The following is a 26689-nucleotide window of genomic DNA, read 5'->3' as shown; positions in this document are numbered from 1 at the left end:
ATCTACACAGTAGATGGTGGATATGTAATATAAAGTTTTGAATATCTAAGGCCTGGGTCGGGGTTGGGGGGGGGTGATCTCTGGGTTTGAGGGGTGGGCAGGAGTGGCAGCAATCGGGTCCTTTAATGTGGGGTTAGGAGGAGCACTCCTGCTCCTCCAGGCTCCACATTCAGTCAAGTTACTTACCTTCTTTGTTGCAGGCATTCTGTAGGGTGATAGCATGGGCTGTCTCAGGGCAAACCATTGTTACAGCAGGGACCTCAAGCAGACGTTAGGCCCTTTGTATATGCAAATAAGGGGCCTAACGCATATTTCAGGCGTTATTAAAGGATGCCTCTTGTTTGTCCTTATCCAATATGGTGGTTGTCGCACATCCGGCCGGAAGAGAGTGTGTGTGTGTGTGTGCGCGCGCGTGTGTGCGCGCGTGCGTGTGTGCGTGCTTGCTGCCCGCCATTTTGGGGGCTTAGTAGGCTGAGTAGCACCTGAAAAACAAGTGCTGCGTAGACAAATTTCTAGGCCCTTGGCGCTTTCCCCTTAATTGCATGAATGGGAATTTTTGGGCATTTACGTTGTGCGTCTACCTATCTACGTTCATTGCACGATTGCACCAGTGAACTGTACCATCGAACCACCACATGATTCTGGCGTACAACTACACAGGTTATAAACATTGTGAGTGATGATGTATGAGTAAAACAACAGTGAACATTTGCAACATATTTTTCACAGCAAGTAAACCATTTAATGAAAAAAAAGGAAGCCACAATTGGCCTTTAATCTCTGTTGTAGCCTTAATCCTCATCAATCCTAGTTAGAGGTTATAGGAATCATTTTTAATTTAGTGAATCTGACCTTGGGAACAAGAGTAGTTCCGGATGAAAGAATGAAAGAATGAAAGAGGAGAAAAAGCAATCGAAGAGGATGACGAGAAGTGGTTTATTAGAGGTTATGTATTGGTGGTAGCATAATAAAAGTAGAACATTAAAAAACTACTCAGAAAAAAAGGGAGGTAGTGGGAATTTGCATTCTGAAATCAGATATCAATAATAACCCTACTAATGTTGGCAGACCAGGAAGGATGAAGCTAATTTGGTATCAGTGGTTGAACTGTCATTTGCGATTTAAAAAATGGCGTTTCTGACATTGATTTACACCAAGCTGGTGACATTGGCATGAAAATTGAAACCCAATAAGTGACTAGATTTTCCTGATCAAAATAAAATATGAGAGACATGCCTTTTGTTCATTTCAATAACTGCTAACAAAATTGCAGGTATAGATATCAATGAAATGTGCAATTCCCAAGAATGCGATTTTGTTATCTGCAGTGAGAAAACTGGCAGCTGAGCATGACATACCTGCAATAATGATCCTTTAACAATACTTAAACAGTTAACAAGTCACCTAACTGGTATTAATATCAAAAAGATACTTGATACAGTTGTGAAAAATGCAATTTTTGAGGATAATGGCTGAACAACAATCGAGAAAATCTTGATTACTGACAAGGCCTTCAATATGTTCAGGACCATGAATGGAGGTGGTTTTGCCGGGGGTGGGGGGGGAGGGGGGGGAAGGGGGGCACTGTAATCCATTTACGATGCAAGTAGGATTTATGATACAGGAGTGTATGAAATGCCCACATCCCAGTCGAATACAGTGCTACAGGAGTTATGCATTGGCATATGCCTCCTTTGTTCATGATTGCAAAGGGTATATCTCATTGGAAATTTTGTTCCAGTTATAAGCCTGCACGTTCAGCTTTTTTTAAACTTTAAAAAAAAACACATAAAACTAGCTTTGTGAGAATAGTAAATGTCAATACAATAGTATTGTGATTGGTATCACAATAGGATACTGTAAGTCAGCCTCAAGCTAACATGTGGAGGCTGAATTCTGGCAACAGCTGGCTTTTGAAACTCAAATGGTATTCAACTTAAGAGGTTCATTCAAACCATCCACCACTCTATTCGTTTCTATCACTGTGCTGATACTTTGAGGTTTTTCCCTTTGCTACACTTACTTTTAACTTCTGACCTAACCTGAAGCGAAACAGTAACTTTTGATTTGATTGCTATATTCCACTGCTGCACATACACCCATAAGAGATCTTAAAGCCATAACAATAATAAACAGACTGACCCACTTTTCACTCATGTTGGAAAATCCATTTTTGGAGGGGAAGGGATTCTCAGAATAATGCTAAATATGGACAAACTTCTTATTCCTTCCATATTTAATCATGCCTACCTTTTGTTTGCTAATATCTTCAAAAGGGGCATGGGCCCCACTCATCAGAAAGACTGAAAATGGGCTAGGCACCAAAATCATAAAGAAAAGGGGAGAAATGTGACCTGATTTCCAATCATGCTTGGCCATACTTGCCACATGAATTCCTACAGGATCATGATGAAAGCAGCATTTGCTTAAACTGCAGCACCCAGCTGTATCAAAGAACTTTGTGACTACAGGGAAATCAGTGCTGCCAGCTGGTGATTTATGTAGTGGGGTCTGGATCAGAAATGAATGAATGAATAAATAATGAGTGGCACAACAGGGCAGCGTCCCAGTGTACTGTAAGAGAAGCAGTCAACTGACCCGGTGTGGGGTAACAGTGTGTAGGATGGTCCTTGGCAGTGAATAAGGAAATGTTTACAAGGGGGAGAATAAAGTTGTAGGGAACTCGGGGGAAGTACATGATTCAGTTATTATTTATTTTAAAATTTTTTAGCTTATTGCCAGTCCTGACATTGGCTTGTTAACATATACTTTTCATACATATTCAATAACTTGTTTAAATCTGGTCAACATGGATGTATTTACTCCAGTCATTGATGCAGCACTTATTTAGAAGTGGACAGTACTTGTTCATCTCTAAATCTCTGAGTATTTATTTCATAGTTCAAATCAGTCATTTATTTATTCAAGTACATCAATATTCATGATCAGCTATTAAAATAATTTAGCAATTAATACTTGATATAAAATATCTAGATCATGTAAATCTTGGCCTTTCTGGTATATTTCTGCTGTAACTGTGACAGGTGTCCACCACAACAGCTGGAATCTAGGCTAGGACCTGGCATTTCTAGGTCCTGGCCTAGGGGTGAATTTTCCTCAAAGGCCTATTTGGGGCCTGCATCTCAATGGATCTTTTTTCCTTCTCAATTAGGTCCCATGTGGGGTGTGGAAACTTCCAATGCAGTCTTCAGCCAACTCGATTCACTTCACGTGATATCAAGAAACGGCTGAGAGCATTGGATACAACAAAGGCTATGGGTCCCAACAACATCCCAGCTGTAGTGCTGAAGCCTTGTGCTCCAGAACTAGCCGCGCCTCTAGCCAAACTGTTCCAGTACAGCTACAACACTGGCATCTACCCGACAATGTGGAAAATTGCCCAGGTATGTCCTTTCCACAAAAAGCAGGACAAATCCAATCTGGCCAATTACCACCCCATCACTCTACTCTCAATCATTAGCAAAGAGATGGAAGGTGTCATCGTCAGTTTTAAAAAAAAAATTTGTTCATGGGATGTGGGCGTCGCTGGCGAGGCCAGCATTTAGTGCCCATCCCTAATTGCCCTTGAGAAGGTGGTGGTGAGCCGCCTTCTTGAACCGCTGCAGTCCGTGTGGTGAAGGTTCTCCCACAGTGCTGTTAGGAAGGGAGTGCTATCAAGCGGCACTTACTCACCAATAATCTGCTTACTGATGCTCAGTTTGGGTTCCGCCAGGATCACTCGGCTCCAGAACTCATTACAACCTTCGTCCAAACATGGACAAAAGAGCTGAATTCCAGAGGTGAGGTGAGAGTGACTGCCCTTGACATCAAGGCAGCATTTGACTGAGTGTAGCACCAAGGAGCCCTAGTAAAATTGAAGTCAATGGGAATCAGGGGGAAAACTCTACAGTGGCTGGAGTCATACCTAGCACAAAGGAAGATGGTAGTGGTTGTTGGAAGTGAATCATCTCAACCCCAGGACATTGCTGCAGGAGTTCCTCTGCCTCGAGGAACTCTCTCAAGGCAGAGTTCCTAGGCCCAACCATCTTCAGCTGCTTCATCAATGACCTTCCCTCCATCATAAGTTCAGAAATGGGGATATTCGCTGATGATTGCACAGTGTTCAGTTCCATTCGCAACCCCTCAGATAATGAAGCAGTCCGTGCCCGCATGCAGCAAGACCTGAACAACATCCAGGCTTGGGCTGATAAGTGGCAAGTAACATTTGCACCACACAAATGCCAGGCAATGACCATCTCCAACAAGAGAGTCTAACCACCTCCCCTTGACATTCAATGGCATTACCATCGCCGAATTCTCCGCCATCAACATCATGGGGGCTCACCATTGACCAGAAACTTAGCTGGACCAGCCACATAAATACTGTGGCTACAAGAGCAGGTCAGAGGCTGAGTATTCTGCGGCAAGTGACTCACCTCCTGACTCACCTCCTGACTCCCCAAAGCCTTTCCACCATCTACAAGGCACAAGTCAGGATTGTGATGGAATACTCTCCACTTGCCTGGATGAGTGCAGCTCCAACAACACTCAAGAAGCTCGACACCATCCAGGACAAAGCAGCCCGCTTGATTGGCACCCCATCCACCACCCTAAACATTCACTCCCTTCACCACCAGCGCACAGTGGCTGCAGTGTGTATCATCTACAGGATGCACTGCAGCAACTTGCCAAGGCTTCTTCAACAGCGCCTCCCAAACCCATGACCTCTACCACCTAGGACAAGGGCAGCGGGTACATGGGAACACCACCACCTGCACGTTCCCCTCCAAGTCACACACCATCCTGACTTGGAAATATATCGCCATTCCTTCATCATCGCTGGGTCAAAATCCTGGAACTCCCTTCCAATCAGCACTGTAGGAGAATCTTCACCACACGCACTGCAGTGGTTCAAGGCGGTGACTCGCCACCACCTTCTCAAGGGCAATTAGGGATGGGCAATAAATGCTGGCCTTGCCAGCGACGCCCACGTCCCATGAACTAATTTTAAAAAAACTAGTACACGGGTACAAAAAAGTAATCAAAAAGGCTGATTGAATGATGGCCTTTATCTCAAGGGTGTTGGAATTCAAAAATGAGGAAGTGATGTTTCAGTTGTACAGAGCCTTGGTCAGACCCCATTTTAAGCACTGCATTCAGTTTTGGGCACCAAACCTCAGGGGAGGTGGTACAGTATAGATTTACCAGAATGATAGCAGGGCTGAAGGGTTAAATATGAGGACAGGTTGCATAGAATCATAGAATCATAGAAGTTACAACATGGAAACAGGCCCTTCGGCCCAACATGTCCATGTCGCCCAGTTTATACCACTAAGCTAGTCCCAATTGCCTGCACTTGGCCCATATCCCTCTATACCCATCTTACCCATGTAACTGTCATAACTTGGCTTGTATTCCCATGAGTTTAGATGGGTGAGAGAAAGTCTAATTGAACTGTTTAAAATGATAAAGGGATTTGATCAGGTAGATACTGAGAAACTATTACCTCTAGAGGGCGAATCCAGATCGAAGGGGCATAATCTTAAAATTAGAGCTAGGCCATTTAGGAGTGAAATAACACTGCATATTTCAGATCTTGAATAGGACAACCATAGATAACAAATCCCATCGTATTGTAAATAATTTTCTGAAAGTCAAGCCTCAGTCTTGAACTTCAAACTTGGATTAATGCTTTAGATACAATTCTCAGAGCTTTGCTTTCTCTTACCTTGTTCAACCATTCCACTCTTTCTATATCTGGAAAGTGAACCTAAAAGAAAAAAAAGTTAATATAAATAGCTGAAATATGGATATTCTGTAGGTAGAATACATTATACAAACAACTTTGAAATTTATTTTGGTGATATTCCATCAGCAACCAGCCTGTGTGCACCTGTGCCCAGATTCTTTTCCACTCACCCTCCCCAATTTCCCCCTACTTCTCTCTCCCAAACCAACCATATTCATACTTTGACCTTTCTTTTGTCTTGCCAAGACTGCGATCCCAGATAACTGATCCGTCTTCGCCATTCTATTAATTATCAACGCCCATTGCATTTCTAAATCTGGCCAGAGTAGCCCTGAAAATATATGTATTTCTGATTTCTGGGGAGTTTAAAATTTCTGCATGTTTGACCAAATTAAATCCCCATCGTTACACCTACCTTCCGCCCACTAGCCATTCCTTCCCACATTATATTTCAGATGAGAATTCCATCAATCATGCAGAGTGACGCTCTTTCGGTTTGCTTATATTTGAACCAATACAACTAAACACGTTTCATGTCACTGGCCAATTATATTCACAGTTATGGATTTTCTTCCTCATTCCTTTCAATTTCTCGAAAGAGGCTGGCCACTTTTCAGGAATCAGTACAAATGTATAAACTAATACAAAGAACATTTATGTTCAGCTAATGTACTTCCTTGATACCCAAAAAGTATCACAGACAAAAACAATGGCCCAGAATTTCCTGGAAAGTTTCGGTGTAACTATGGTGCAAGAGCGACGTTGCGCCAATTTGTCGGAGGAAATTTGCGTGTAACCGATTTATGCCTGTTTTATACTAAAACATCAGTGTGCATGAATTTCCTTGATTGTTAGCGTGGCTTCTGAGATACGTCCACTGAAACCCTCTGCCGCTTTTTTACATGGTTCCACTCTCCTGCAAAAGACCACCTCACATTATTTTCATAGTCCAGGAAACTCGTGCTGGTGTAGATTTGCACTCAGAAATTTAGACACAGCATGACCAAAGGTCACCTGATATCAGCGTAATTGGGATTTCCTGAGTTTGACAACCATTTTCTTCTGTTGAATTTTTCTTATTTGGACCTGCATTATACTTAAACAAAGTGCTGTCAGTCTCAGTGCACCTGAAATTATTTGGACCTATCCCCGCCTCATGTGTTCAGAAGGACTAAGCAGCTGGAATGGCCTTCCCAATGGGCGTACCCCTGTTCTGCATGATAATGATGTGGAGATGCCGGTGATGGACTGGGGTGGACAAATGTAAGGAATCTTACAACACCAGGTTATAGTCCAACAAATTTATTTTAAAATCACAAGCTTTCGGAGATTATCCCCTTCGTCAGATGAATGATTAAAATTAGAGCTAGGCCATTTAGGAGTGAAATAACACTGCATATTTCAGATCTTGAATAGGACAACCATAGATAACAAATCCCATCGTATTGTAAATAATTTTCTGAAAGTCAAGCAAGGGGATAATCTCCGAAAGCTTGTGATTTTAAAATAAATTTGTTGGACTATAACCTGGTGTTGTAAGATTCCCTGCATGATAATGGAAGAGGCTCAGAGAGTGAGGTGCCATGGCAGAAGACAGCAGGCTGATCGCCATAATGCCTACTGGTGGTATTGCATTTGTGCTCATTTTATTCCAGTTTAGGCAAATGAGCACCACAGGAAATTTTGACATGAGTTACCATTGGCAAGATCAGCACAAAAAACAAGTAAATTTTGACATAATTTCCACAGAAATGCAATCCAGGAAATTTGGGGTCAGTATTACCTAGAAACAACCACTATCAAGTCTAATCTCTCTTGTAAGTGCACCATCTGTTACAAGCAGCACATCCAAATATTAATAAGCCAAAATTAAAAAGCCGTGCATATAGCAATGTAACAATATCTCCATTTATAGTTTTTGTTACTTTGTTGCAAATTCATCTCATGGTTGAACTTACAACAAAATGACAATGAAACTGTGAATGGAGATACTGTTACATTGCCAAGAAGCAATCTCTAGCTTATTAGATGATGCAGAAATCATAGTTTCTATAACAAAATATATTAATAGGAAAATGTTTGTTCCTAAAAATACTGGTTGAAACCAAGCTGACATCATTACTGGAAACTAATCAGATACAATTCTGCTTTTTAAGTATAATTAGAAATTAATAAAATTGCAGGAAATTAAAAAGATTATGTACAATTACATAGAATCTACAGTACAGAAACAGGCTATTAGGCCCAACTGGTCTTAGCCGGTGTTTATTCTCCACACGAGCCTCCTCCCATTGCTCTTCATCTAACCCCATGAGCACATCTTTCTATTCCTTTCTCCTTCATGTGTTTATCAAGCTTCCCCTTAAATTTTTTTTTTTATTCGTTCACAGGATGTGGGCGTCGCTGGCAAGGCCAGCATTTATTGCCCATCCCTAATTGCCCTCGAGAAGGTGGTGGTGAGCCGCCTTCTTGAACCGCTGCAGTCCGTGTGGTGACGGTTCTCCCACAGTGCTGTTAGGAAGGGAGTTCCAGGATTTTGACCCAGCGACAATGAAGGAACGGCGATATATTTCCAAGTCGGGATGGTGTGTGACTTGGAGGGGAACGTGCAGGTGGTGGTGTTCCCATGCACCTGCTGCTCTTGTCCTTCTAGGTGGTAGAGGTCGCGGGTTTGGGAGGTGCTGTCGAAGAAGCCTTGGCGAGTTGCTGCAGTGCATCCTGTGGATGGTGCACACTGCAGCCACAGTGCGCCGGTGGTGAAGGGAGTGAATGTTTAGGGTGGTGGATGGGGTGCCAATCAAGCGGGCTGCTTTATCTTGGATGGTGTCGAGCTTCTTGAGTGTTGTTGGAGCTGCACTCATCCAGGCAAGTGGAGAGTATTCCATCACACTCCTGACTTGTGCCTTGTAGATGGTGGAAATGCTTTGGGGAGTCAGGAGGTGAGTCACTAGCCGCAGAATACCCAGCCTCTGACCTGCTCTCGTAGCCACATTATTTAAATGGCTGGTCCAGTTAAGTTTCTGGTTAATGGTGACCCCCAGGATGTTGATGGTGGGGGATTCGGCGATGGTAATGCCGTTGAACGTCAAGGGGAGGTGGTTAGACTCTCTCTTGTTGGAGATGGTCATTGCCTGGCACTTATCTGGCGCGAATGTTACTTGCCACTTATCAGCCCAAGCCTGGATGTTGTCCAGGTCTTGCTGCACGCGGGCTCGGACTGCTTCATTATCTGAGGTGTTGCGAATGGAACTGAACACTGTGCAGTCATCAGCGAACATCCCCATTTCTGACCTTATGATGGAGGGAAGGTCATTGATGAAGCAGCTGAAGATGGTTGGGCCTAGGACACTGCCCTGAGGAACTCCTGCAGCAATGCCCTGGGGCTGAGATGATTGGCCTCCAACAACCACTACCATCTTCCTTTGTGCTAGGTATGACTCCAGCCACTGGAGAGTTTTCCCCCTGATTCCCATTGACTTCAATTTTACTCAGGCTCCTTGGTGCCACACTCGGTCAAATGCTGCCTTGATGTCAAGGGCAGTCACTCTCACCTCACCTCTGGAATTCAGCTCTTCTGTCCATGTTTGGAGGACTGATTCATCAGCTGAGGGAGGACATGGGTCTGGAGTCACATATAGGCCAGACCGGGTAAGGATGGCAGGTTTCCTTCCCTAAAGGACATTAGTGAACCAGATGGGTTTTTACGACAATCCGGTAGTTTCATGGCCATCATTACTGATACTAGTATTTTAATTCCAGATTTTTATTTAATTAATTGAATTTTAATTAATTAATTGAATTTAAATTCGCCAGCTGCCATGGCGGGATTTCAACTCATGACTCTGGACTTTTAAGTCCAGGACCTCTGGATTACTAGCCCAGTAACATAACCACTATGCTACCGTACCCTAGCCCTGGATTACTAGCCCAGTAATATAACCACTATGCACCTATGCTGTTCGCCTCAACTACTCCTTGTGGTCATGCATTCCACATTCTTGCCACTCTTTGGTAAAGAAGTTTCTCCTAATTCCCTACTGGATTTATTCGTGACTATCTTATATTTCTGACCTCTAGTTTTGGACTCCCCCACAAGTGGAAACATTTTCTCTACATCAACCCGATCAAACTCTTTCATAATCTTCAAGACCTCTATCACGTCACCCTCAGCCTTATCCTTTCTAGCAAAATGAGCCCCAGCCTGTTCAGCCTTTTCTGGTAAGTATAGCCTCTCACCAAGGTTCTATACAAGTTTAACATAACTTCTCTCCTTTTCAGTCCTATCCCTCTTGAACCCCAGTGCCTTGCTTTATTAACCTGCGTTGCTACTTTTAGTGATTACGTATCTGTACCCCTAGATCCTTTTGCTTCAGTATCCCATTTAGATTCTTATTATTCAAGCAGTACGTAACATAGTAGGTACAGCACAGGAGGCAGACATTCGGCCCATCGTGCCTGTGCCGGTTCTTTGAAAGAGCTATCCAATTAGTCCCATTCTCCTGCCCTGTCTCCATAGCCTTGTAATTTTTTTCCCTTCAAGTATTTATCCAATTCCCTTTTGAAAGGGACTATTGAATCTGCTTTCACCACCCTTTCAGGCAGTGCATTCCCGATCATCACAACTCTGTATTAAAAAAAATTGTTTCCACGTGTTGCCTCTGGTTCTTTTGCAATCAACTTAAACCCTCGTACTCCGGTTACCAACCCTTCTACCGCTGGAAGCAGTTTCTCCTTATTTACTCCATCAAAACCGTTCATGATTATGAACACCACTATCAAATCTCCTCATAACCTTCTCTGCTCAAAGGAGAACCACCTCAGCTTCTTCAATCTCTCCACATAACTGAAGTCACTCATTCCTGGTACCATTCTAGTAAATTTCTTCTGCACCCTCTATAAGGCCTTGACATCTTTCCTAAAGTGTGGTGCCCAGATTTGAAAACAATACTCCAGCTGAGGCCTAACCAATGTTTTATAAATGTTTCCTTGCTTTTGTAGTCTATGCCTCTATCAAAAAAGCCCAGGATCCCATATTCTTTTTTAATAGCCATCTCAACTTATCCTGCCACCGTTAAAGATTTGTGTACATACACTCTCAGGTCTCTCTGTTCCTGCACCCCCTTTAAAATTATACCATTTAGTTTATATCGCCTCTCCTCATTCTACCTACCAAAATGGATCACTTCACAATTCTCTGCATTAAATTTCATCTGCCATGTGTCTGCATATTTCACTAGTCTATGTCCTCCTGAAGCCTGTTACTATCCTCCACATTGTTTACTACATTTCCGAGTTTTGTGTCATCTGCAAACTTTGAAATCTTATCCTCTATACCAAAGTCCAGGTCATCAATATATATCAAAAAGAGCAGTGGTCCGATTACTGACCCCTGGGGAACAACCCTGTATACTTCCCTCCAGTCTGGAAAACAACTGTTCACCTTGACTCTCCGCTTTCTGACCCTTAACCAATTTTCTATCCACACTGCCACTGTCCCTTTAATCCCATGGGCTTTAATTTTGCGAACAAGTCTATTATATGGTACTTTATCAAATGCCTTTTGAAAGTCCATATACACATCAACCGCACGACCCTCTCTGTTACTTCATCAAAAAACTAGATCAAGTTAGTCAAAGACGATTTTACTTTAACATATCCGTGTTGACTTTCATTTATTACCCCATACTTTTCCAAGTGCTAATTTATTTTGTTCCAGATTATAGTATGGCTGACTGGCCTGTAATTGCCAGGTTTATCTCTCTCCCCTTTTTTAAACAGGGGTGTAACATTTGCGATCCTCCACTCCTCCGGCACCATCCCCATATCGAAGGAGGATTGGAAGATTGTGGGCACAGCCTCTGCAATTTCCACCCTTACGTCCCTCAGCAACCTAGGATGCATCCCATCTGGACTGGGTTAGCTTTCTACTTTGCGTACTGCCAATCTTTTAAGTACCTCCTCTCTATCTATTTTTATCCTATCCAATATCACTACTACCTCCTCCTTTACTGCTACAATGGCAGCATCCTATAGTTTTGCTACAGTTGTACAGGGCATTGGTGAGACCACATCTAGAATACTGTGTGCAGTTTTGGTCTCTTTATTTAAAAGAGGATGTAATTGCTTGGGAGGCGGTTCAGAGAAGGTTCACCCGACTGATTTCTGGGATGAGGGGGTTATCTAATGAGGAAAGGTTGGACAAGTTGGGCCTGTATACACTGGAGTTTAGAAGAATGAGAGGTGATCTTATTGAAACATAAGATCCTGAGGGGACTAGAAGGGGTAGATGGTGAAAGGATGTTTCCCCTTGTGGGAGAGACTAGAACTAGGGGCCACAGTTTAAAAATAAGGGGTGCCCCATTTAAGACAGAGGAGGAGAATTTTTTTCTCTGAGGGTCACGAGTCTGTGGAACTCCCTTCCCCAGAGAGCGGTGAGGGCAGGGTCACTTAATAGTTTTAAGGCTGAGTTAGATAAATTCCTGATTAACAAGGGAGTCAAAGGTTATAATAGGTAGACGGGAAAGTAGGGTTGAGGTCACAATCAAATCAGCCATGATCTTATCAAATGGCAGAGCAGGCTCGAAGGGCCGAATGGCCCACTCCTGCTCTTAATTCGTATGTTCGTATTCTCTTCTCTAGTGAAGACAGATGCGAAGTGCTCATTTAGTACCTCTGCCTCCACAAGATGATTCTTTTGTCCATAATTGGTCCCATCCTTTTACTATTTATACGTTCATACGGGTTCCCTTTTATGTTAACCACTAACCTATTCTCATACTCTTTATTTGCCCCTCATTCCTTTTTTAGATCTCCTTTCTGTATTCAGCCTGATTCTCTACTGTATTATGAACCTTATATTCATCATAAGCCTCCTTTCTCTGTTTCATTTTAATCTCTGTATTTTTTGTCATTCAGGGACCTCTGGCTTTGGATGCCGTTCCTTTCTCCCTCGTAGGAATGTGTCTACACATCCGAACCAACTCCTCCTTGAAGGCCTCCCATTGTTCAATTACTGTTTTGCCAGTTTTTGAGTCCAATCCACCTGGGCAATATCCCTTTTAAATTCACTAAAATTAGCCCCCCTCCAGTTAAGTATTTTCACATTTGGTTGTTTCTTGTCCTTTTCCAGACCGATTCTAAACCTAATAATATTATGGTCACTGTTCCCCAAATGCTCCCCCACTGAATCATGCGCCACCTGCCCCACTTCATTCCCAGAACTAGATCCAGCACTGTTTCTTTCCTAGTTGGGCTGGAAACACACTGTTCCAGAAAATTCTCTTGTACACATTTCAAGAATTCCTCCCCCTCTTTGCACTGTCCCAGTTTATAATGGGATAATAGAAGCCCCCCCATTATCACTACTCTATAGTTCTTGCATCTTTCTGTAGTTTGCCTGAAAATTTGCTCCACTATCTCCTTCTCACTATTTAGTTGCCTATAGTTTTCACCCTGTAGCATAACAGTTCCTCTATTGTTCCTTAATTCAAACTAAATAGATTCTGTCCTTGACCCCCTCATTTACATCATCCATTTCTAGTGCTTCCACAGTTTCTTTGATCAATACTGCCACCGCCCTCCCCACCCCCGACCTTTCTTTCCTTCCCTATCTTTCCTGAATACCTTGTAGCCAGGAATATTAAGTACCCAATCCTCCCCTTCTTTGAACCCACGTCTCTGTTATTGCCACTATATCTTAGTCCCATTTGGTGACTAGAGCCTGCAGCTCACCAACCTTATTTACCATGCTAAGTGCATTTATGCACATGCACTCCAAACTCATCTTAGCCTGCCTTGCATTTACCCCCTGTCTAATCCCTCTTATTTCTGAACTCTTTACTTTAGTGTTATTTGTCCCTCCTAGTGCTCTGTGCACCATGTTTCTCCTCTCTAATGTTTCATCCTGGTGCCGACCCCCTGCCAAATTAGTTTAAACCCTCCCCCAGAGCACTAGTTAAACTCCATGCGAGGACTTTGGTCCCAGCTCTTTTGTGGTGCAACCCATCCATCTTGAACGGATGCTTCCTGCCCAGAACTGGTCCCGATGCTCCAGGAATCTAAAGCCCTCCCTCCTGCACCATTTCTCCAGCCATGCATTTACCTGTCTTATCCTACTATTCCTATACTCACTAGTGCATGGCTCAGGAGTAATCCAGTAATTGCTACCTTTGAAGTCCTGCTTTTAACTTCCTCCTTCGCTCCTGAAACTCTGACTGCAGGATCTCGACCCTTTTCCTTTTTTATGTCATTGGTTCCCACATGGACCATGACTTCTGGCTGAAACAAAATTAAAGACAGGTGAGCCTTTAGAAGTCATTTTTAAATACAATATATTTTGTGTGTATGGAATTTTTAATACAGACCAATATTTAATACTCAATTTAATATTCTAAAATATCAGATTCAAATGCCAACCACTTGGAATGGTAAACACATTTCAAGTGGTTGGCATCTCAAACTTCACCTGGACTTTGATTAACAAAGACTTATCTCACTCTGGTCTGAAATCAGAACCAACTGGTTATCTGGCTGAGCTATGACCAGTATGCCAGAGTGCAGGGCTCAGTTTGGCTCCTGCCAGGACCACTCAGCTCCAGACCTCACACTAGCCTTGGTCCAAACATGGGCAGTCACTCTCACCTCACCTCTGAATTCCAGAGGTGAGGTGAGAGTGACTGCCCTTGACATCAAGGCAGCATTCAACAGAGTATAACGCTGGTTCAAAAAAAAATCTAAAGTCAATGGGGATCAAGGTAAAATCTCTCCAATGTCTGGAGTCATGCCAGGAACAAAGGAAGATGGTTATGGTTGTTGGAGGCCAATCATCTCAGCCCCAAGACATTGTTGAAGGTCCTAGGCCTAACTATCTTCAGCTGCTTCATCTTATCTCTATCATAGGATCAGAAGTAAGGCTGTTCGCTGATGATTGCACAATATTCAGCTCCGTTCACAATTCCTCAGATAATGAAACAGTCCATGCCCGCATACAGCAAGATCTGATAACATCCAAGTTTGGGCTAATAAATGGCGAGTAAGCATCTCCAACAAGAGCCAAACCACTACCCCTTGACATTCAATGGAATTACCATCGCTGAGTCCCCCACTATCAACATCCTGGGAGGTCATCATTGATCAGAAACTCAACTGGACCAGCCACATAAATGCTGTGGCTACTAGAACAGGTCAGGTGGTGGGTATTCTGCAGTGAACAGCACACCTCCTGACTCTGCAAAATTTCTACACCACTTACAAGACAACAGTCAGGAGTAAGATGGAATACTCTCCATTTGCCTGGAAGGGTGCAGCGGCAACAACACTCAAAAAGCTAATCATCCAGGATAAAGCAGTCCACTTTGATTGGTAGCTCATCCACCAGCTTAAACATACACCACCAAGCCCCCCACACCGCCCTCCAGCCATCAGCCTACCATGGCTGCAGTGTGTACTATCTACAGGAAGCAATGCTGCAAGTCACCAAAGCTTCAGCAGCACCTACCAGACCCACGACTTCCATCACCTAAAAGGACAATGGCAGCAGGTGCATGGGAACACCATCTCCTTCAAATTCCCCTGCAAGTCACACACTGAATCTTACAGCACAGGAGGCCATTCAGCCAGTCGTGCCTGTGCCGGGTCTTTGAAAGAGCTGTCCAATTTAGTCCCACACCCCAGCTTTTTCCGTATAACCCTGTAAATTAGTCCTCTTCAGGTACATGTCTAATTGCCTTTTGAAAGTTCCAATGAAATCTGCTTCCACCACCCTTTCAGGCAGTGCATTCCAGGTCTTAACAAACCTCTGTGTAAAAAAAAGTTCACATTTCCCCTCTAGTTTTTTTGCCAATTATTTTAAATCTATGACCTCTGATCCTTACTTGGACATATATTGCGTTCATCGTCGCTGGGTCAAAATCCTGGAACTCCTTAACAGCATTGTGGGAGCACCTTCAAGCATACAGACTGCAGAAGTTCAAGATGAACGCCCACCACCACCTTCTCAAGGGCAACTAGGGATGGGCAATACATGCCGGCCTTGCCATCAGTAGCCCCTGGAATCCTGGTGCACCTAGAAAAATGGCCACCGCCTTTTCTGGCCAACTCCAGCCTCCCATAACCAGCTCTCATTCCTGCCAAGTGGATTTTTTTCCTATTTTTCCACAACGTTGAGGCTGGCTGAAGAAATCTGCAGTTTAAAAAAAAACTACATGCAGGGGAGTACTATAGATGTACTTAGACAGGCAATTTTAAACTTTTTTAAAAAGTTAATTGGGTTTGCTTAGTTTATCTCCCCCTGGGAATCAACAAAAGAGGGAGGATGAGCATGGTCAGGACAGGTGACATTTCTCTCTGCCTATTGGCCCTGAATCCTTCCTGTAGTCCATATAGAATCACTTTCCAAGCTTTAGAAACACAATCAGGTTTGCATACCTATTCAGATAATAAATGCAGCATATAAATTGTATTTCAAAACTAATTGTTGCAGTTTGTTACACCATCAAGGTTGACACCATCCAGGTGATTCCATGCTAATTGACAGTCCTTTTTCAATGTCCAGAATTTGTATATAGAAGCTTATGTTAAATTGGATCAGAACAACATAAGTCAACCCATTCAAAGTGCCTTTGTTTATTTTTCTCCAGAGTATGCATGTCAATAGATTTTGTATACATCTCATTGTTTGCATGCAAGTAAATTCTACTCCACTGAGGATTACGGCATGGTGCACCAAACAATATGGGGGAAGAAAAGAATTTTCAGATGGATGGTATCAATATCAGCTGATTTTACCATAGCACTACCTGGCCCTCACCATGTTGCAGTGCGCCTACACAAGTAGCAATGGTTTTGACGGGTATAGCTGTATTACGTCTGAGGGCAGACTTTCCGACCACTCCTGCTTTTCCACTTTAATAATGTGTGCAAGTGATCAGGACTAAGTAGCCTTTGAATAATCTGAAAAACTGCAGAAATGCTACTGATAGCTCCAGAGAGTGAAGGCTGAACAGTAAATCCAAGTGGAAAATTAAATGTGGAAAATTTGAATAAAAGAAAGTTGAAAGTCTTTGGAATACATTTGAGTGTGCCCAAAAACATACAAAACTTTCTCTCTTAGGGAGGGGTGATTCTCTAACCGCCCCCACCCCCAAAGCATAGTAATTTAGCAGTAAGACAGCCTGCGCCCAATTTAAATGATTTTCCTATGCTTTGTGTGTTCATAAAATTGTTTTTGATTATGTGAAAATGTAAGAGTTTTACTTAATTCCACAGGTTGAATTATTTACATTTCGCTGCTAGTATCTGGTAGAGTTTTTAACAAATTACTGCTTGTGGCAACATTCTGCCATGTTTTGCTTTTTATGGAGAAATTTATGCCTTTGTTTTAACTTATTAAAAAGGTTATGATTTTTCTTGCTCCCCTGGCAACACCTTGAAAGTATTTAAAAAACAATTGGATGCTGCAATGGGGGATTTTAGGATCTTTCTGGATGAGTTTAGATGAACCAAATGTCCTTCCTCACCTGTAAATATTTTGTGATCTTTTGAGTGTTGTTTCCCCATTCCCAAAATTCTGTCTGCATCTGTACGACACTGACCATGTGATATGGTTGCTGTCGAAGAAACAGTTCCAGAAGTGGTAACGTATAAAGCTCTACAGAAAATGCACAAAGTGGATACTGATGTACTTGGGAATGATGTAGAAAAAGAGAGACTGCCTTACATTGAATGACAACCTGCAGACTCAGCAATATGTGTGTTATTATTCTGAAGCAGAGGAATATTCTTCATAGTGCTATCTCACATTTATGTCATTCTGTATTCCACAAGTGTAAATACCCACACTATTAGCACTTGAAGTCAATCAGGAACTTTTAACAAAGGTCTGGGAAAACACAGAATATTTAAAACAAAAAGACAAAAAATCAATATGCAACAAATGAAGCAGCCATTTAGAGGCAGACAAAATGATACTGCCCAAGCTAAATTTTACAGCACTTGTCAGACAAAAATATCCATGCCAACTGGAAGCTGGCTAACTCAGCTAAAACAGCTAATATTGAATCTCAAACCCAAGTACTGTTCAAAGCGTGCGTTAGCAAATGTCATTTGCTGGGACAGAATGTTGGAACTGGATAACACTGAGTCGACTTAAAAGACCTGCTAGCCCTCTGTTTTCAAATTTTACTCCAACAATAAAATAAGTTGTTATTTAACCACTGGTTTTCTGCCTATGGGGTACAAGCACGTTAGGAATTTTAAAATATTTTAATACTTGGGCAATGCAAGTCACCATTACAATAATAAAACAAGGGTTACCTAAAACTGTACTGTCCCAAAGTTGCTACATAATTCATTTCTTCCAGTGCGAGTAGTCTTCCTAGTGCTATCCATTGGAAAGATATTTACACATTCAGGGAAGGAGGTTGGTTTCTGGAGTGTGCGAGCATTTATAAACAACTGCCTTTTGATTTAAAATGAACTCAGTACATAGAACAAAGTTCATAACTAGGAACTCTTTAAAAACCCTCTGAAAACTTCTAATTTCTTTAAAACAGATGCACTAGAACTTTAAAAAAGGTTTACATATTTAGCTGTTACCCATTTAGTTACCTTAAATACCAAGAATTTTCCACTTTATTGCTTATACATGGTCCTTGCTGTATTACTATTTTTGTTACATTATAAAACTGTGGAATCTCAACTTTTTTTTTTACAACTCCACTCGCTTCAGAATACTGCATACAGTGTGTACCTCTCAGAACACAAGTTTAATATTTTACAGCACAGATTAGCACCAGTACATTGGGAGGCGTGTATAAAGTTATGGCCTCAGTAACTGCCACCTTATGGCAGTGCTAAAGCTCAGACTGGTAAGCAATCTCTGCAAGTGCCATGTAAGTGCCTAAGCTCCACTCAGAGTATGGATTAAACAAAAAGAAGCTTATTACCCCCCCACCCCCTGTTATTTTCAAAAATTCTAAGTCCCTTCCAGCCAATTTAAAATAACCTTGATTATTGAAATATTTCCCCACATCTGGATAGAAGGCAAAACCCATTGTCTTACATTCTCAGTTATATATCTAAACATTTATATGGCAGTAGTTAGGAATATTTTGCTTGTCACCGGTGATTTTTAAATTATAAACTTAACTGTTAATAAAAATGTTGTGGGATTTGTTTGAGGCTCTCTTCTCTTGGCTCCCTCCGTCACTGCTGTGAATCTGCTCAGACACATCATAGCTCCAACGAATGGGACCAAGACCGAAGCTTGGAAATCTGAACATTGCATTTTTAAAATGAGACTTTGATAAACTTCAAAAATCTTGTAATTTAAAACGTATAGCTGGAAACACCACTTAAGTATTCCAAAAACAACCAAACTGTTTTAAAAAAGTTAATTTAAGAGAAGTGTGTTTATTTTATTCCAACAGAGGTGTCCAACATACATATTTAGCCTAGACTTCTAGACCAGGTGACCTGGATTTGGTTTTATAATGAAGTATTGTCATACCAGTCATACTTGCTCAACTGAGACAATCCCAAAAACTGGCTTGCAACCCTTGCCAGCCACAAATAGAAGCAAAAGAGAGAGGAAGGGAATGATTACATCACAATAGTCATGAAAAGAAACACCTGATTGGAACACAGTCTACAGATTTCACTATATTGGAAAATGCTACACAAAGATGAAGGTTTACACTCTAGGAGAAAGTAGAGAAGGCACTGCTTGTGCCTTCACTACAGATACAGGGAACAGGACTTTGATATAAGGTTCTCAGATTGTGGTCAGACTTTTTCTCAACACAACAATTTTTTTTTAAATCCTCACATGATTTTCTTCTGAACTCTATAAAAGTTACCACAAAAAAACCATGAAAATAATGGGATTGTAGTGTCATAATATTTTGTAAAATATAAGAAGCACATTCAGCTGAGAATTCATTAAACCACAGTGCCATAAATATCCTTGGGACAAACATACTTCTGTGACATTCCTGAGTTATCTCACTGGAATCTGAAAACAGAACTGATGATCTATTCAGCTGCTTTACTCATCCACTCCTCCCGCTTTAAAAAAAAACCTAGCAATTTAGAAATCACTTCCCACTTGTTTATTACCCTCTCAGTCAATAAAATGAAACTTTTTTTTTTAAAAGTAAAAAATCAAAACACCACATTATACATAAAGTTTCAATGCCTCATTCACATTTTTGGTTGGAGGCTTCGTTTAGGTTCTTCTCCAACCTCGAGTTATAAGCGTAAATCAGTTTCTTGTGTAATTATAGTTAATTAAACACTGAAGATTTAATAATTGATTCAAACGAAGAGGGAATTCTCCATTTTGAACAGACCATGTAAAGGACATAAGGCAGTATGTACAAAGATATGCTCATAAAACCATTCATATTACTAGTATTGCCATCATGCAATCTTTAACTACAGCACATATAATTTTATGACAAGTACTGAAAGGGAAAAGGCAGCCCAGCCCAACAACTTTTGCAGTGCTCCATATCATGATCAAGCTTTCCCTGTAGACTACATTTTTCTTTGTTTTCCTATGTGCTCATATGGTTAGAACACAATTAAGCATTTTGTTATTTGTATCCAAGGTTATAAATTTTTAGAACTTACTTCTCATATGCTTCCATGACCAAGGCTGGTTTCCTTCACCACTGAAATATTACTTGTCTCTGTCCCTACCTTTTCCACATGGCTACCAAAACCCTAATTCTAAAACAGTGTGGCATGCCCATGCCGGGTGAGACAAATTAAAAATCTTCACTCTAAATTTAAACTTCACTGATGCTCACATTATGGTGAATCTCGCAGCCAATTTGCGCACAGCAAGGTCCCACAAACAGCTGAGATAAATGACCAGATAATCTGTTTTAATGATGTTGGTTGAGGAATAATTCCCTTGCTCTTCTTCAAATAGTGCCACGGGATCTTTTACATGCACCGAGAGGGCAGACATTGCGTCGGTTTAATGCTGCATCCAAAAGATGGCACCTGACAGTGCAGCAATCCCTTAGTACTGCACTGAAGTGTCAAGTTTCTGGAGTGTGGTTTGTAACCTACTGACCAGAGCTGAGATTGCTACCACTGACCCAAGGGCTGATACCTGAAGAATAGCAAGTAGCTCTCCCAATATTTTGGCATACATTCTTCCATCAAATAATGCCTCCAAAAATGGATTAGCTGGTATTCATCCTATGGCTAAATGTGATACCTTGGTCTGTACAAAATGGCCACTATATCGGCCTACATAAAAAGAACTATATTTCAAAGTAATTAATTGTATGAGAAGCATTTTTGGACTTTTGAGAGATGTGATAAGGCACTTTATAAAAGCAAGAGAATACCATTTTTCTTTTCTAAAATTAAGCATGCTCACTCCTCCCGCTCCCTGTGCTTCTTCACTGGCCTGCTCCCTACAGTGAACCAGTCTCTCCCACCCTACACACTTTGTTCAGCAGCCCTCTCTCTTCCCTCCAACCTCATTGCTTTCCACATGGCAACATAAATGTTCATTAACCACTCCTGTAATTGGATAATGTTCCCCTATGATTTGAAGTGTGCCTTTACTTGCCCGGTATCTAGGTACACAAGACCTAGGGAATGAACAGAGAACCCTTGCTACTATATGCCAGCTCACTGAATGAGAGACAGGAGACAGCCTTAATAAACACTCATCAGATCAAGACTCAGGCTATAAACCAACAATGCATTTAACATAGAACAGGTATATGAACAGTATTCAGTGCAATGTGTCCAAAATAAAGACACCTCTACCTGGGCTATCAACATACACTGAATCTTGAAAATGAATGTTGGCTTCTTGTGTGGTGAAACTCTGTCAGCCTAGTTTTTCTGCTGGCTAACAGACTGTAGACTGACTCCTGAAGTAAACACAGGCAGAGAAGTAATATTCAAAATCCTCTGAAGGTGTATAGAGGCAAAGCCTATTCACATTTCCCTTCAATATATTAGATAGTTAAGCATTCTTTGTCAATTACACAGGAAGTTTGTCCCCAGTTGAAATATCTGAGATAGTTAGAACTTAATACTTCATCCATCCAGCCAAGGTACTATAAATTGGTAACTCAATACTTCTGCATTCAATTGATATTAGCATATTAAAACCACTTCCGTTTGACAGAAACCAAGATGAACAACACACATTAAAATCGACCTTAGGTCTGAAGAAAGTCTTCACCTGAAACATAAACTCGTCTATTATCTCCAAAGATGTTAACTGACCGACTGAGCATTTCCAGCTTTTTTGATTTTTGGCATCTGCAGTTATTTTACTTTTTATTTTAATTAACCTTCGCCTATCTGAATGAAACGTTCACTCTCTGTACCTTGCAGAAACATCCCATGGCAACCATAATTAACTCTGTGTACCGTTACTAGTAATAAGGAATTCAAATCAATAATCTAATACATTATGTCAAAATCCGTTAGCAGTGTAATATTTATTTTGCATCTATAGGGCTGCAACAATTAAAATAGCACAGGGCATAAAACTAATATTGACCAATAGTTGTCTTCACACCAGTTGATTATATTTTTATTAGGTCTATTTATTACTGAAAGAGCTGATCACTTGGAGTATGAGAGGTTGCTTAGGCAGCATGGTTAGTTATTATTCTCCACACATTAAATCCCGCATCAACTCAATTATTATGGTACGTAGGAAACATAGCAACATAGAAAATAGGTGCAGGAGTAGGCAATTCGACCCTTCAAACCTGCTCCACCATTCAATATGATCATGGCTGATCCCCATCTCAATATCATATTCCCGCTCTCTCTCTCCCCATACCCCTTGATGCCTTTTGTGTCTAGAAATCTATCTAGCTCCTTCTTAAATATATTCAGTGACTTGGCCTCGACAGCCTCCTGTGGTACAGAATTCCACAGGTTCATCACCCTCTGAGTGAAGAAATTTCTCCTCATCTCAGTCCTAAATGTCCTACCCCGTATCCTGAGACTGTGACCCCTTGTTCTGGACCCCCCAGCCAGGGGAAACATCCTCCCTGCATCCAGTCTGTCTAGCCCTGTCAGAATTTTATATGTTTCAATGAGATCCCCTCTCATTCTTCTAAACTCGAGTGAATACAAGCCTAGTCGACCCAATCTCTCCTCATACGACAGTCCTGCCATCCCAGGAATCAGTCTGGTGAACCTTCGCTGCACTCCCTCGATGGCAAGTATATCCTTTCTTAGGTAAGGAGTCCAAAACTGCACACAATACTCCAGGTGTGGTCTCACCAAGGCCCTGTATAATTGCAGTAAGACATCCTTGCTCTTGTACTCAAATCCTCTTGCAATGAAGGCCAACATACCATTTGCCTTCCTAACTGTTTGCTGCACCTGCATGTTTGCTTTCAGTGACTGGTGTACAAAGACACCCAGGTCCCTTTGTACATCACCATTTAAATAATACTCTGCCTTTCTGTTTTTCCTTTCGGAGTGGATAACTTCATTTATCCACATTATACTGCATATGCCATGTATTTGCCCACTCACTCAACTTGTCTAAATCGCCTTGAAGCCTCTTTGCATCCTCCTCACAAATCACGATCACACCTAATTTTGTCATCAGCAAACTTGGAAATATTACATTTGGTTCCCTCATCCAAATCATTGATATATATTGTGAATAGCTAGGGCCCAAGCACTGATTCCTGCAGTACCCCACTAGTCACTGCCTGCCACCCTGAAAAAGACCCATTTATTCCTACTCTCTGTTTCCTTTCTGTTAACCAATTTTCAATCCATGCCAGTATATTCCCCCCAATCCCATGTGCTTTAATTTTGCACACTAACCTGTTATGTGGGACTTTATCAAAGGCCTTCTGAAAATCCAAATACACCACATCCACTGGTTCTCCCTTATCTATTCTACCAGTTACATCCTCAAAAAACTCCAGTAGGTTTGTCAAACACGATTTCCCTTTCATAAATCCATAATGACTTTGTCTAATCCCGTAGGAACAGGAGTAGGCCATTCAGCTCTTTGAGTCTGTTCCACCAATCAGATCATGGCTGATCTGTACCTCAACTCTATCACAGCATCCCTTGCCAAAATGAATCACAATGGAGAATAAATGTCAATGGGGAAGGAGGTCAACAGAACAGAGTATGTTAAATAATTGTAAAGTACTGTTTACTAAAACCATTAAGATGTTTCCGTCAAAATCACAATGTATAAATATCAACACTGAATCAAAAGTTCAGGGCATAACCAACCAGTAGTGGCACAGTTTGGTGTCTATAATTATAACAAAAATCCAGGGAAATTAAAATCTTTAATCTAAGCCTGGCCATCTAATCTAATTTAGGCCATTGTTTTAAACAAGTTACTTGAGTTTTGCATTAATAGTTAATGATAGCAACTGAACCAATTAGATGAAAACCACATCATTACTCCCAGTTAGCCATTATTTTTGATTTAATTCAGTAGTCAAAGAAGGTTTAAAGATCACTCTCAATGTTGCTTGACCAGTGTAATTTACTGACACTTTTTATCTGTCATTAGCTCCTGGACAGAGTTCTGCACTTCACTATTACACAGTCTAACTGCATCCAGGAAACTTGCTAACATTTTTTAACTGGGGGTATGTTCTTCAGAGAGGTTTGCAAACATATTCAAGATATCTGACAGGGGAAGTTTATTGACAGGGTGAGGTGGTGGTGGTGGGGTGGAAAGACACCATCATCCCCAGCATCATTTGCTGTGTTTTGTAAATTGCTCCAATGACTGGAACCAGAATTTAACAAAAGTGCTAAGATACGCACCTCACCAGATATTTTGTGGTACTGTGACATCTGCTATAATTTCCTCAGCTAAATGTCACTAGATCAGACCTAACCAAAAAGGATTCAGTAAGGCAGTAGAGAAATACCATCATCTGCTGTATTGACACTTTATTTCTGAACATATATTGCACGCTTTGTCACATTTTGCTGCAGACGCAGATTTACAAAAAATTAATTAAGCTCAAATTATATTTTTGTGTTTTTCACAAGTAATCTGCTAATGAACAGTTATGGGTTAGCAGCTGGAAGAAGCATTTTGAATTTAACTTACTCCCCATAGTCATGGATTTTTCATTAACGATATTGTTTTGAATTCTCATATCTGAGGAGAGAAATTCAAAATTTTCAGTCTACTGAAAACCCACCTCCTTGCCTTCAGAAATTAAGCACTCGGGATCTCTCTTCCAAACCTGATCTTTGTTTTCTCTTTTCCCACGTCCAAACGCCTACTCAAAAGCCTCTTCAGCTATGCCTTTGTTCACATCCTGTAAATCTACTCTGTGGTTCTTCTGCCCACACCCTATTTTGTGAAGTGTCTTGAGACAATTTGCTGCATTAAAGGTGCTATAAAAGTACAAGTTTATAAGAGGGAGAGTCAAGTGACATATGTGGTGGTGGTCTGCATCAGGTGGCTCTCATTATGTTGGGCAGACTTTGATATCCTTTCCAGTCTCAATCCCCAACTCCATTATAAAGTTTAACATCAACCATTACTCGAACCTCAGCTAATATGGAGTTGTGCAATGTGCTGGAATAGCATGCAGGACTGGGTTATACACTGAAATAGTTCACTTTACAAACAAACACAGTACATAGGAACAGGAATAGGCCATTCAGCCCCTCGTGCCTGCTCCGCCATTTGATAAGATCATGGCTGATCTGTGATCTAACTCCATATACCTTTGATTGCCAAAAAGCTATCTATCTCAGATTTAAATTTAGCAATTGAGCTCGTATCAATTGCCGTTTGCGGAAGAGAGTTCCAAACTTCTACCACCCTTTGTGTGTAGAAATGTTTTCTAATCTTGCTTCTGAAAGGTCTGGCTCTAATTTTTAGACTGTGCCCCCTACTCCTAGAATCCCCAACCAGCGGAAATAGTTTCTCTCTATCCACCCTATCCGTTCCCCTTAATATCTTATAAACTTCGATCAGATCACCCCTTAACCTTCTAAACTCCAGAGAATACAACCCCAATTTGTATAATCTCTCCTCGTAACTTAACCCTTGAAGTCTGGGTATCATTCTAGTAAACCTACGCTGCACTCCCTCCAAGGCCAATATGTCCTTCCGAAGGTGCGGTGCCCAGAACTGCTCACAGTACTCCAGGTGCGGTCTAACCAGGATTTTGTAAAGCTGCAGCATAACTTCTGCCCCCTTGTACTCTAGTCCTCGAGATATAAAGGCCAACATTCCATTTGCCTTCTTGATTATTTTCTGCACCTGTTCATGACACTTCAATGATCTATGTACCTGAACCCCTAAGTCCCTTTGGACATCCACTGTTTTTAACTTTTTACCATTTAGAAAGTACCCTGTTCGATCCTTTTTTGATCCAAAGTGGATGACCTCACATTTGTCTACATTGAATTCCATTTGCCACAGTTTTACCTATTCACTTAATCTATCAATATCGCTTTGTAATTTTATGTTTTCATCTACACTGCTTACAATGCCACCAATCTTTGTGTCATAGTATAGTAAGTACAGGATAACTAATAAAAAAATACAAAAACGTGGCACTGATGAAAATGAATACTTCAAATAATATACAAAAAATATTGATCAAACACAGGATTATATAGAAGCCAATACTCTGAGAAGACAACCTTTCCACACTTGAAAATTTAATAAGCACTTCCAACATTGTACATAGGAGTTTATAATCTCAGTATCACAGTGCATTTTTTTCTATAACTAACCTTTCCTACCAAAATGATATAAAATTGAGGTCCTTCGCCATAGCTGCTTATCCTGTCGTGACATAAGTCATCATCTGCACAACAATGTCATGCCAGACATTTGCAGATTTTGCTGTACTGTAACTTAAACTGTCCTGACCACTAGAATGTGTTATGGGATTTAATGCAATCTTATTCATCAGTTTATTTGCT

The 26689-nt window shown here is 41.2% G+C and overlaps 1 protein-coding gene across 1 annotated transcript in view; it reads right to left on the bottom strand.

Moving 5' to 3' along the window:
* LOC137323610 (extended synaptotagmin-3-like) overlaps positions 1–26689 on the bottom strand; it is a 126080-nt gene that overhangs the window by 97193 nt on the left and 2198 nt on the right. The window contains exon 2 of the mRNA XM_067987293.1: positions 5729–5770. Within this exon, the coding sequence (XP_067843394.1) occupies positions 5729–5770 (42 nt within the window). The remainder of the gene's footprint in view (positions 1–5728; positions 5771–26689) is intronic.

Source organism: Heptranchias perlo, chromosome 7 (genome assembly GCF_035084215.1).
Source record: "Heptranchias perlo isolate sHepPer1 chromosome 7, sHepPer1.hap1, whole genome shotgun sequence".
NCBI lineage: Eukaryota > Metazoa > Chordata > Chondrichthyes > Hexanchiformes > Hexanchidae > Heptranchias > Heptranchias perlo.
The sequence above is the reverse complement of the archived record's forward strand: the minus strand, read 5'-3'. Positions and strand labels throughout refer to the sequence as shown.